Raw genomic sequence first — 13,301 nt, 5'->3', positions numbered from 1 at the left:
GAGCATGCAATGTTAAATGACCGTTATTATTATTACCAGATGCTGTTGTGCCTTCAAGAGCACAGAGCCCATTCAGAAACAGAGCCGCGTTCAGCCCTGTGCTTCTCATTATGATGGTTATCAGAGCCACAGTGTGTGTTTTGCATCCATAAAAAATCCCTTCTGTTTGATTGACACTCAACTGTCTTTCTCTCCTTGAAGTGCCTGTTTGTTTGCATCCCACAAGGGTTACAAAAATAGCATGGAGAAGAGAGAGAATGTGCAAGAAGAAACATTTAGATGTACATTTTCTACTGAAATTGGCATTTCTAGACTTGAGAGCTGCAATTCATACCAAATACCAAATCATTGCACGTTCCTTTGGAGGAAAGCAGTGTAATATCTGATTCTTTTCGGCACTGAATCATCTTGTTTTTCTGAGCATGCAAGTTAGGAGTTCTGCAGTGGCAATGTAATTGAATCCCTGCTTGTTTTTGTCTATGTGTGTGTTTTATTCCCTATGATTCATCCATTTATTCCTTTTTTTGGGGAGCTAATAACGATGAGTAAGACAGCGGGGGCTCGGAGACCGTACACTGTCCTCGCACAGGTCTCATCTTAAAGGATCTTATACCTCCTCAGATTCGCTGTGGATCAGTAAATCTGGCCGACACACATTTCCCGTAAACCCCTGCCCACTCGCCCCTCCCTCCGCGCCGGCCATGCGCACATCAGCGATCAGAGATTTGATTATTTTGGATGGGGTTGTATATAATAAAGAATGTAAGGGTGATTCGGTGTTGTTGTGGGTCCAGACTGAGCATCAGCCACTGTGCTGCAGTATATTATGATGTGGCCAGTAGTACTAAAGCAGCTCTGTGTCTCTGTCTGTGTGCGTGTGTGTGTGTTTTAAAACAATGTTCCTTCTCTTTTAGGCTTTATGAGGTTGTGTTTGAGATCTCTGGGAACAATTGTGAGCAGAATGCATAGACACGCGACAAGAGAGACCTTCCTCGTCCTCTTCCTCATCATCAGCCTGGTAAGAATCAAGTCAAGTCAAGTCAATATTATTTGTGTAGCGCTTTTAACAATGCAAATTGTGTCAAAGCAGCTTTACATTGGCTTAATATAAAGCAGGGTGGCTTTATATCAGCTTTAAAGTATTTAGACGGGGAAACAGTTTGTCAAAATAGTGTCATTCTCCTCTGGCCAGACAAAATCAGCAGTTTAAATCTAGGCTAAAGCAGAATCAGATTGTGCAAAGGACTCATCTGGTTCCTGTGGTCTTGTCCTGATGGCCGTCTTGGAGACAGGGTCTTCTCTGGGGATCAGTCTCTGGGGTTCATCTAGGTGTCCTGCTGTAGAGCTCATCTCTAGGTGCTGATCCACCATCTGATCTGGATACGGACTGGATCTGGGTGGCTACGGTGACCTCGGAATAAGAAAGAAACAGACTAATATTAGCGTAGATGCCATTCTTCTAACAATGTAATAAGTGCATCAGATGTTGTGGGAAGTGTTCCCGGTTCCGGTTGACCTAATTAATGCCTAACAATCCTTAAAAGGGATTTGAATTATAGAAATGCGATAGTGTATTATGTGTAAGCCAGGTTAAAGAGATGGGTCTTTAATCTAGATTTAAACTGACAGAGTTTGTCTGCTTCCCGAACAGTGTTAGGTAGATTGTTCCAGAGTTTGGGCGCTAAATAGAAAAACGGGATCTCCCGTCCGCAGTTGATTTTGATATTCTAGGTATTATCAAATGGCCAGAGTTTTGAGATCGCAGCAGACGTGAAGGACTATAATGCGATAAGAGCTCACTCAAATACTGAGGTGCCAAACCATTCAGGGCTTTATAGGTAATTAGCAAGATCTTAAAATGTATCCGATGTTTAATAGGGAGCCAGTGCAGTGTTGACCGAACCAGGTTCTAGAACCGGGTTGAACTTCCTGGTTCTAGTAAGAACTCAAGCTGCTGCATTTTGAACCAGCTGGAGTTTGTTTATTAAACGTGCAGAGCAACCACCTAATAAAGCATTACCATAATCTAGCCTCAAGGAATGCATGAATTAATGTTTCTGCATTTGACATTGAGAGCATAGGTCGTATATTTAGATATATTTTTAAGATGGAAAAATGCAATTTTACAAATGCTAGAAACATGTTTTTCAAAGTAAAGATTGCTATCAAAAAGTACGCCTAGGTTCCTAACTGATGACGAAGAATTTTTTTGGTAGCACTTTACAATAACCTTCCTTACTTAACCTTAGTTAATGCATTAACTAGCATTACCTAACAATGAGCAATACATTTGTTACAGTATTTATGAATTTTCGTTAATGTTTGTTACCAGATAGCAATGCATTAAAAGCCACTCAGAAACAGGTAGTAGTACTAAAATAGAACTAGTTTTTGTATTTTCTGTTTGACTGTTCACAATGCAAGTGTGTTTCACTAGAGTAGCACCGTGAACAGGCAAGCTGAAAATACAAGCTGTTTTAGTGCCAGTTTTAAAGCATATCTGAAAGGTTGACTTTTAAAAGAAGAAGAAAAACACATCCTGAGGTTTTGTGATAACTGTTGTGAGATGAAGGTCTTGTTAGTTCTTAGTGATTTCCCTACAGTGAGGAAAGTTTCTCAGAAGTTTCTCCTAAAGTTAAAGACACAAATGAGCCAATTATTGTTACAGAGTATAGAGCTACAGTATAAAGTGAATATTGATAGATTAGATCAATTGGTCTTAGAAGAGTTAAAACCCATAAAGCCTTTCAATTTTTTTTTTTTTTTTTTTTAAATGTTCATACTAAGAAAAAAATGGTTGTGTGCGTATTTTTTCTCTTTTTTGAAGGCTAAAGTACAGCATTTTACATGCATGTGTTTACTGATGAACTGAGTAAAACTAAAGATACATTGAGTCAAATTAAAATCTAGAATTTGAGTCTATAAAAACAATACAGTAGAATTTTGAATTCAGATGGCACAGTGTGGTCAGAAGCAACAAAAAGGGAACCGTCATTTATTAAATTATTTGTGTTTTTGGGAAGGTTTTTATTTTCGTTGGAATCCAGATCGCAGACAGGATCGTTTTAGATTGGTGAATTTGAGGTCTGACCCCTGACCCCTCCAATTTAGGCCTGAACGTCCCAAAGGAGGGCAAAGTGAAAGGTTTGGGAAGGAGGTCAAGTTTATATCTAAAATATTACATGCTTCATTTTACATAAATATTTTAGGACTTTCAAATAACATTTCAGTAACCACAAACATTAGATTACAAGTTACTCATAGTGCGTATTTTCAGTAAGTTGCTGGAGGAGGTAACCATAGCAACAGTTGGCTGCTCAAGTGTTTTCCATTAAGATCAATGGACAGTAGATGACGGGATGTCATTATTTTGCACTTTATTATAGATTTAAATTGATCCCCTTCAGTTTTGCTGTATAATTCACACCCTACTACAGATAAATCATTGTTTGACAGCGCATTTGTTGTTTATATCTGTGCGTGTTAAAAGAATTTGTCAACAGATGTGTGTTCTAGAAACCTCAGCTCCGCACATTTCTATACAATTCAAAGCATATTTTACCCCAAAATTCAAATTTGCTGAAACTTTACTAACCCTCAGGCCATCCAGATGAGTTTGTTTCCTCATCAGAACAGATTTGGAGAAATGTAGCATTACATTACTTGCTCACCAATGGATCCTCTGCAGTGAATGGGTGCCGTCAGAATGAGAGTTGAAACAGCTGATTAAAACATCACAATAATCCACAAGCAATTCACACCAGTCCAGTCCATCAATCAACATCGTTAATGTAAACGCTCTGCGTTTGTAAGAAACAAAACCATCATTAAGACGTTTTAACTAGAAATCATCGCTTTGGGTTAAAATATAATTCCATAATGCATGATAACCGTTCGGCCATTGAAAAGGTCCATCTCCTGTTGTCGTCACACATCAAAATCTACCAATGTATTGTTAGAACACTACATTCAGATTCATCAATCGGAATGAATTCAGTTTGATTGAACCAAAAATTGTGTATGTAAAAGTAGCCATTCTGACGGCACCCATTCACTGCAGAGGATCCATTGGTGAGGAAGTAATGTGATGCTAAATTTCTCTAAATCTGTTCTCATCTACAATAATTCATCTACATCTTGGGTAGCCTGAGGGTGTTTTTTAGGAAAACCAGTTTTAGCTGGATTTTTACAGCGATGGACAATCAATCCAACTCAGTAACAAACCCTATAGATGTCAGAGACAGAAATAACACAACTTCTATAAAAGATAAAGTCTGTGAAAAAAAAAAATTTGATTTACCCCCAGAGGGATAAATAGACGGGACCAGCACAGATTTTGCAGGTCAATTTTGTATCTTGTTTATATGCAGGCAAGTTATTGTAATTGGAAACATTTTGGTGGTTTTTGTGGTGCAAATGTATCCTGTTTGTTGCTGCTGTTTATTAATCCTGCTCTTGTGTTGTTCTGGTTTATTTATGTGTTTTATCTGTTTGTTGATTCAGATGTGGCCCATATATTCAGAAATCTCTAACTGCGTCATCAAACGTGAGGAGGAGAGATGCTTCGAGCGAATTGCCCTGCACAACACTAAAGATGACGAAAAGTTTGGTAAGAGTGAGCAAAGGCTATCTATAACATATTTACAGCTTCTACTATGTATACAGAGTATATGCATGGAATATCCAGATGACCAAATGTGGCAAAATGTGAAGTGTACATCTATGGAATTCTCTTACATAAACCAGTGCGTTTGATCTTCCAATTACAGTGTGAAAGATGAACAGGTAAAGTTAACAGCTAAAGTTTTCCCTTTCTAGAGTCATTTTCAACTGCATCAAACAGTGAGAGCTGCCTCTTTTGCACATGTGTGATTCACAATGAACCTTGAACTGATGAGTGAGCTGATAGTAAGAGCATTTTTGTAAACAAAGATTTTGACGAATGGGGCAAAATAAAAGTTACTTTAATAGCGGATTACAATAAAAAACATAAAGATAAAAAAAATTTCCAATAAATGTAATTTAATTAAATTACTTTTTTGTACGCAAGTGTTCTAAAGTTTGGGATCGATAAGATATTGTTATTGAAAGAAGAATCTTATGCTTACCGAGGCTGCATTTATTAGATTAAAAATGCAGTAAAAAAGGGAAATATTATTATTAAAATTTAATATAACAGTTTTCTATGTGAATATATTTTTAAATGTAATTTATTGCCGTGATCAAACCTGAATTCTTAGCATAATTTCTCCAGTCTTCAGCGTCACATGACCCTTCAGAAATCATTCTAATATGCTGATTTTCTACTCAAGAAAGATTTCTTATTATTATCATTGTTAAAAATCTTTGAATATTTTTGTGGAAATTGTGATACATTTTTCTTCAAGATTGTGTGATAAACAGAAATTTCAAAAGAACAATTTTTTAAACATCATAAATGCTTTTACTGTCATTTTTTATTCATTTAATGCATCCTTGCTGAGTATTAATTTCTTTACTAATTTTACTAACCCCAAATTTCTGAACAATTGTGTAACAAAATTGTATTTAAGTCACTTTATACTTTATTAAACTGAAATGGGATACATGAAATGACAACAAACACTCTTACTATTGAAATTGTAATTTTGCATTAATATGGCTTTATTGGACTGTGTAGGAGCATGTAATATGCCAGATGGGGATGTCAGCAACCATTATTTTAACTGGTTCATTGAATTGAACAGTTCGATTCATAGAAGTGATTCAGAACTGTTACCATGCAACACTCCATCACTCCATCCTTCTCCATTCTGTCTTCCCATCTCGCTCTCAGTCCTCCTTCTGAAAGAATGACTCATGATTCTCCATCTCTCCCAGAGCTTCAATATACTAAACTAACTAGAACTTGCGTTCATTGGTTCATTTCGCTCGGCGTGTACTAATATGTGTCATCCGTCCCCTATAGAGTTATTCAGGTATCGTGGTAAACAGGAAGCAGGGCTGTGACACCTGTCAGCAATTACAGAGAAGAGAAGTTATTTTTGTGAGAGCTGGAGGACTCATCCAGCGGAGAGAGGAAGATAGAGAGAAAGCACTTTGACTCTAACTCATGTGTTTGCAGCCTCAAGGACACTCCAGATAGTTCTGACTGTTTGGAGCAGAAAATAACAGATTATAAGGTGTAAAACAGCTTGAGTAGCTAGAAAGACACTTTGGGTGAATTCACTGAACAGTGAAAGTTTTACATGTGAAATTTGAATTTCAGTGCCAAAACCTGCGTGTTTTTCAATAACCAACCGCAATCCAAATTCAGATGTGCTATAGGTTTTAGTTTTTTTCAGTTTGATTCAGCAGTGAATGGTTCTTTAGTCATTTTAAGGTGTACAAAAATGGCAAAATATCTGAGGCAGAAGATGTGCAGGTTTAAATGTACACTACATGTCAAAGGTTTGGACTCAGTAAGATAAAAAAAAAAAAAAAATTAATACTTTTATTGAGCAAGGATGCATTAAATTGAAAAAAAAAAACTTACAATAGGCATTTATGATGTTACAAAAGATTTATATTCTGAATAAATGCTGAAAAACGTCCTGTTCAGCAAAGAATCCTGGAAATGGAAAATATATTAATGTTTTCATAAAAAACATTTTTGATTAGCACAACTGTTTTCAGCATTTATAATAATGAGAAATGTTTCTTGTCAAATCAGCATATTAGAGAATGATTCCTGAAAAATCATGATACACTGAAGACTGGAGTAACGATGCTGAAAATTCAGCTGAAAATCACAGGAATAAATTACATAAAAATATATTTAAAAAAGAATACAGTTATTTTAAATAGTAAAAACATTTCACAATATTACTGTAGTTTTAATCAAACAATAGAAGCCTAGGTGAGCATAAGAAAAAAAAAATCTTATTGACCCCAAACCTTTGAACGGCAGAGTATATGATCCTAAAAACAAGTAATAAATAATATAAATGTTTTTCTTAGCAGTTTTAAATTGAAAATGCACTGTAAGGTATGAAGGAAACTTCATTTTAACAAACTTGATGAGAAGAAGCCTGGCTTCAAAGCCATTAAATTCTTGGAAAATTTTAGCCGTCCAATCAGCATCCTCTGGGGGCGGTTAAGCTAATTAGACGACAATAGTGCTCTCAGCCGCAACGGAGAGCAACATGCTTACCAGCAGAGAATTAAGCGTCAGTTTCAAGATATCTGCAAACCATTAAAATGCCAGTAATTAAAACCCTTGTTAAACTCTAAGCTCTCATTGGTGGGGAAGGAGTTTTTACAGTAGCTGCAAAATATGGATTTAGTGAACTCAAGTTCATTCAGAGCACAGAGACTTGTAATTTATACCTTTAAACGTATTTGATCCATTGACATGATACAACAAACATCTTTTGTGAAATATTTAGTTTGAATTGTGTGCTTGAGCTGTTTTTCTTTAGAGTAAATGTTGCTTGCTTTGATATTTTGTCCAGTGACCTTTTGCATGTGACTTTAGTGTCTCTGTGTTTTTGAACTGGGAGTATTTTGGAGGAATGACCTCTGTGTTCAGCCTGTTTACATCTGCTTCATTGATCCTCGTCCTCTCCTGTTCCTTAAAGCACAGCAGGCTCATCGCTACGCAGACAGAAAATCATTCAGCCGGAAATAAAACAGTCACGTTTGCAAGAAGGGCTTGAGAAAGAGATTGACAGATGCAGGCAGAAAAAGCAAAAGTGTGTGGAAGAGAAATTGAGACAAAAGAGAAAGTGAGCGAGAGTGGTGCTAGTGTCATTTAGAACATGAACGTAAGCAAAATAACACATGAATAACGACTGTTATGTCACCAGTGTGGTCTGTCAAAGAAAGAAAGCAGTATGAACTGCAGTTTATTATTTTCATCTTGATTAATTATTTGATTGGACTGCCAAAAGGTCATATTTTACACAGAATTGGGTTAAAAATGCTAAATAAATACAGTACATATTTATTTTCAAAAGATGATAACATGTTGATGATACACTTGTTGAATTAAACATGCAATGTAATGTGACTGTTATTTTAGTATTATGTTTTGTTATACTATTATAATATTTTATTAGTAGTTATAATACTAATATATTAGTTATAATGTTCCTATATTATTGTAATATAATAATAATTCATATTTACAATATATTATTAATATTTTAAATTAGCTTTTAATTTTGATAAAGTTTTCCATCACAGGAACAAATTACACTTTTATATAAAGATGTGTGTATATGTATCATTTGTTTTCCAATTATCATTTACAACCATATTGCAAGGGTGACAAATGGACACCACATTTAATTCTGTGACATTGTTATTTTAGTATTATTTATATACAATTTTATTATGGCATTATAGTATAGTTTTATATATAGTATTATATTGTTACAGAAGTAGGACTCGGACAGAGAGATGGATGAACGAACAGGTATTTATTGGCAATCAGATGAGCAACGAGTGTGACAGGTAAATGGTAATCCTGAAGGTCTTCGGTAATCTGGAGAAAGGTTAGCTTGACTATCTTTTGACAGGGAACTTGGAACACAAACTGAACACACACCTCACCCGGATGGCAGACTGGGACAGAACGCAGGAGCAGACTGACTGGGCAGTCATCGTCGCATGAACGAGACCGGACACTGGGGTGCTGTGAGGTGTGTGCATTTATGGCATGGCTAATGAGTGGCTCGATGTGCAGGTGCGTGTGATCAGTATTCAGGTAAGGGAGTGCGCAGTGATTGGTTGGTGACAGAGCCTATACAGATCTGTGACACTACCCCCCTTTCCACGGCCCGCTCCCGAGGGCCGGGCACCCCGACGTTGTGGTGGTCTACCACTCCCTCTGGGTGCTGGACGTTCCGGATGGCTGGCATGGAACTCTACAAATAAGACAGGATCAAGAACATCATCTCTGGGAACCCATGATCTCTCTTCTGGGCCGTAGCCCTCCCAGTCTACAAGATACTCCAGCCGACCACCAGTCCAAGATCTCCTTTACTTGGTAGATGGCGCCATCTCCCAGGATCAATGGGAGAGGGGGTTGCTCTGTCGGGCCAGGCTCTGTGGGGGGAGAAACAGGAGAGTGGTAAGGTTTAAGCAGTGAAACATGGAATGTGGAGTGAATCCTGTACTGAGGGGGGGCGCTGAAGCTGGTAAGTGACCGGGTTGACTTGCTTGATTATGGTGAAGGGGCCAACAAATCTGGGACTTAATTTCTTGCAGGGTAGGCGCATCCTGATGTCCCTGGTTGACAGCCAGACCTTCTGTCCAGGTTGGTTCTTGGGAGCTTCGAAGGTCGGCTGTCATTTTGCGACTACGCACTGCTCGCTGAAGATGGTGGTGAGCAGCGTCCCAGACCCTCTCGCTCTCTCGGAACGAGTAGTCTACTGATGGTACATCCGCCGGTTCCCCAGACCAGAGGAACATGGGTGGCTGGTACGGACTGGAACGGAGTCATACCGGTGGCTGGTTGGCACAGAGAATTCTGGGCATACTCGGCCCAGCCAATGAACTGGTTCCAAGAGTCCTGGTGGCCATGGCAGAAGGTTCGAAGGAATCGTGGATCTTTCTTTCGGTCTGCCTGTTCGTCTGGGGATAGTATCCGGAGGACAGACTGATGGTCACACCTAGGAGCTTGAAGGCTTTCCATACCCTTGATATGAATTGGGGTCCACGGTCAGAGACGATATCCTCAGGGATACCAAAGTATCGGAAGACGTGGTTGAACATCAACTCGGCAGTCTCCATTGCGTGGACTCTTGGACATGGCACAGTATACACAGCCTTGGACGAACCTTCTAACATCTCCGGCCATATTGGGCCACCAGAAGCGATCTCTTAGCAGCGAGAAGGTGTTGTTGGCCCCTGGGTGGCCAGTGCCCAGAGATGAATGTACAGACTGAATGAGGGGTGTGCGTTGAGCCCTGGGAACATATTGCAAGTCGGGTGAACAGCCCGGCGGAGTGGCCGTGGAAGCATTGGTGCGGGTGAACGGACTTGAATTCCACTGAATGGCACTTACGATGATCTTCTCGGGGATGGATTCAGGTTCTTCACTAGTTTCTTCCTTGGAGTCATAGAGGCGAGACAGGGCGTCGGCTTTGACATTTTTGGGACCTGGACGGTAAGAAATCGTGAAGTTAAAGCGTGTGAAAAAGAGGGCCCATCGGGCTTGACGAGGGTTCAGTCTCTTGGCCTCTCTCAGATACTGCAGGTTCTTGTGATCGGTGAGAACTGTGAAGGGATGTTGTGCACCCTCCAACTAATACCTCCACTCTTCTAGGGCCAATTTAATGGCGAGAAGTTCTCCGTTACCCATGTTGTAGTTTCTTACCGCCAGGCTGAGCTTGCGAGAGAAGAAGGCACATGGATGGAGTTTAGCTGGTGTCCCCTGCTGCTGGGAGAGAATGGCACCAACTCCTGAGGTGGATGCATCGACTTCCACAATGAATGGTTTCCTGGGGTCTGGGTGTACAAGGACTGGGGCGTTAGTAAACGCTTCCTTGAGCCTTTCAAAGGCTTCGGTGGCTGCTGGGATCCAGGAGAGAGCTTTGGCTTTGCTGCAGAGCAGGTTGGTCAGTGGGCTGGTGATGGAGCTGTAATTATGGATGAAGTGGCAGTAAAAGTTGGCGAACCCCAAGAAACGCTGAAGCTCTTTAATGGTGTCAGGAGTGGGCCATTTACGGATGGCGTCCACCTTCCCCTCGTCCATCTGGATGCCACCGCTGTCGATGATATATCCAAGGAACTGTGCTGAGGACTGATGGAAAGAACACTTCTCTGCCTTGAGGAATAGGTGGAAGTCTCTCAGGCGTTGCAGGACCTCCGCAACGTGGTGGCGATGCTCGGCCATGATCCGGGAGTAGATGAGAATGTCATCCATGTAGACCAACACGAATTTGTGGCGATACTCCCGGAGCACGTCATGCATGAAATACGGAGGGGGCGTTGACAAGACCATAGGGCATAACCAGGTATTCATAGTGGCCAGTAGGGGTCACAAAGGCCGTCTTCCACTCGTCCCCCTCACGTATTCTGATGAGGTTGTAGGCGCTGCGCGGGTCCAATTTGGTGAACACGATGGCTCCGTGAAGATGTTCTAATGCCGCTGGGACGAGAGGAAGGGGATAACGGAACTTGACCGTTATCTTGTTCAGGGCTCAATAATCGATGCAAGGTCGTAGTCCTCTGTCTTTCGAAGCAGGGAATGTGGAGGGACAGATACAACCTTGCTTGAGTGCCTCCTCAATATACTCCTCCATGGCCTTCTGCTCGGGTATGGAGAGTGGGTAGATTTTCCCACAGGGCACTCACCCGGTAAGAGGTCTATTGCACAGTCCCATAGCTGGTGTGGAGGCAACTGGGAGGCTTTCTGGGGGCAGAACACATCACTGAAATGGGAGTAACAGGCAGGAATGTCTACTGATAACTTCTCTGGAGAGCTTTCAATGGACGTGGAGTTCAAGGCGATGGAATCGACTGAAGGAGAGACAGGTTTAGGTGCATTGGGATAACAGTTGGAAAAGCATTGGTTACCCCATTTCAGGACCTCACCAGTATGCCATGAAATATTGGACTCATGTTGAACAAACCAAGGCCGTCCGAGGATAATATCGGCAGTGGAACCCTCCAGAACCAGTAAATGGATGTTCTCCTCATGCAGCAATCCAATTTTCAGATGTACAGGCCCAGCACTATGATTAACACATTTACGACCAAGTGGGGTGCCAGTTACCGATTGAATTTGGTAATTATTCTGTGTGGCTGTGGTTGAGCTGACGACAGAGGCTTCCCAAGATGAAGTTCCCGGCTGACCCGGAGTCGAGGAGGGCATAGACTGGAAGAGAGAATTCGGAGGCAGTAAGCAGAACTTTTATCGCCAGTGAATTTAAGTTGTGTATAACTGGGTGAATAGTACTCACCAAGAGGCGAGGGATTCGCACGGGGCATGCCACTTGAAGATGCCCCTTCTCTCCACAATACAGACATAAACCAAGAGAAAATCTTTTTTGTCGTTCCTGATTAGATAGTCGTGAATTGTCTATTTGCATAGGTTCGTGGACTGGTTCTGGAGGGTGCTGGTCTGTTTGGTGACGGAGGAGTGAATTGCAACCTGAAATGATAGTTAGTTCTGCAAGACAAGATATCATTCGTGCAGCGCATCGAATGGAATGTTGGATGAGACTTTCCAATCCATGGGAATCATCGTAGGCAGCAAGCTGTAAGGGGAGTCTGGGCTCCAACCATTGACGGTAGGCAGTTAAAAGGGCACGTTCGTTCCATCCGCTGGCTGCTGCAAGGGTGCGGAACTGAAGGGCATAATCATTAATGGACAGGGTATCTTGACGTAAATGATTTAATTTGTCACTTACTGAAGTGTCATGTGCAGGTTTGCCAAAAACTTCTCAGAAGTGAAGTATAAAATTTTGTAGGGATTGAGTGACTGTACCTTCTTGTGCCCAGATAGTTTCTGCCCATTGTAACGCCTTGCCCTTCAGAAGAGAAATGATAAAAGCAATCTTCACTTTTTCATGGGGTACAATTGAGGTTGCATTTCAAGTGCTATTGAACATTGCAACAAAAATCCGTTGCACTCCTCCGCCATGCCAGAGTAGGGCGCTGGCCTGGCCATGGGACTGGAGATCACGGTAGTGGAAGAACTGGTGGAACTGGTGACGGAAGTGATGGGAGGTGCAGGCGGTGGTGCTGGTGTGAGAGCTCGTCGGAGTCTGTCCACGAGCTCTTGGAAGGGGTCGGGAGTGCTCATGCTGTTTGTCTGTCGGTGTTGGTCCGGTCTTCTGATACAGAAGTAGGACTCGGACAGAGAGCTGGATGAATGAACAAGTATTTATCAGCTGAGCAACAAGGAGTGTGACAGGTAAATGGTAATCCTGATGGTCTTCGGTGATCTGGAGAAAGGTTAACTTAACTATCTTCTTTTGACAGGGAACTTGGAACACGAACTGACCACGCACCTCACCCGGATGGCAGACTGGGACACAACACAGGAGCAGACTGACTGGGGATCGCTGGAGAACACACTCGGGAGGAAACACTGCAGGTAAGTAGACAAGGAGGTAAGTAGTAGGCATAGAGCTGTGATAGCTATGGCAGTTCTCTTTGCATGAACGAGACCAGACACGGGTGCTGTGAGGTGTGTGTATTTATGGCATGGCTAATGAGTGGCTCAATGATGTGCAGGTGCGTGTGATCAGTATTCAGGTGAGGGAGTGCGTTGTGATTGGTTGGTGACAGAGCCTGGCAGATCTGTGACATATATATTTTCAATTAGC

General features: G+C 41.3%; 1 protein-coding gene across 1 annotated transcript in view; it reads left to right on the top strand.

The window, feature by feature from the left end:
- Positions 1-961: 961 nt before the first annotated feature.
- The window catches only part of LOC306881955 (pituitary adenylate cyclase-activating polypeptide type I receptor-like), a gene marked incomplete at both ends in the record, with an annotated part of 28,486 nt that continues 16,146 nt past the window's right edge, over positions 962-13,301 (top strand). Inside the window, 2 exons of the mRNA XM_079436350.1 lie at positions 962-1,018; positions 4,504-4,609. Of these exons, the coding sequence (XP_079292476.1) occupies positions 962-1,018; positions 4,504-4,609 (163 nt within the window). The remainder of the gene's footprint in view (positions 1,019-4,503; positions 4,610-13,301) is intronic.

This window comes from Barbus barbus (genome assembly GCF_936440315.1).
Source record: "Barbus barbus genome assembly, chromosome: 15".
NCBI classification, from domain to species: domain Eukaryota; kingdom Metazoa; phylum Chordata; class Actinopteri; order Cypriniformes; family Cyprinidae; genus Barbus; species Barbus barbus.
This window is presented reverse-complemented; position numbering and strand designations above follow the sequence as displayed.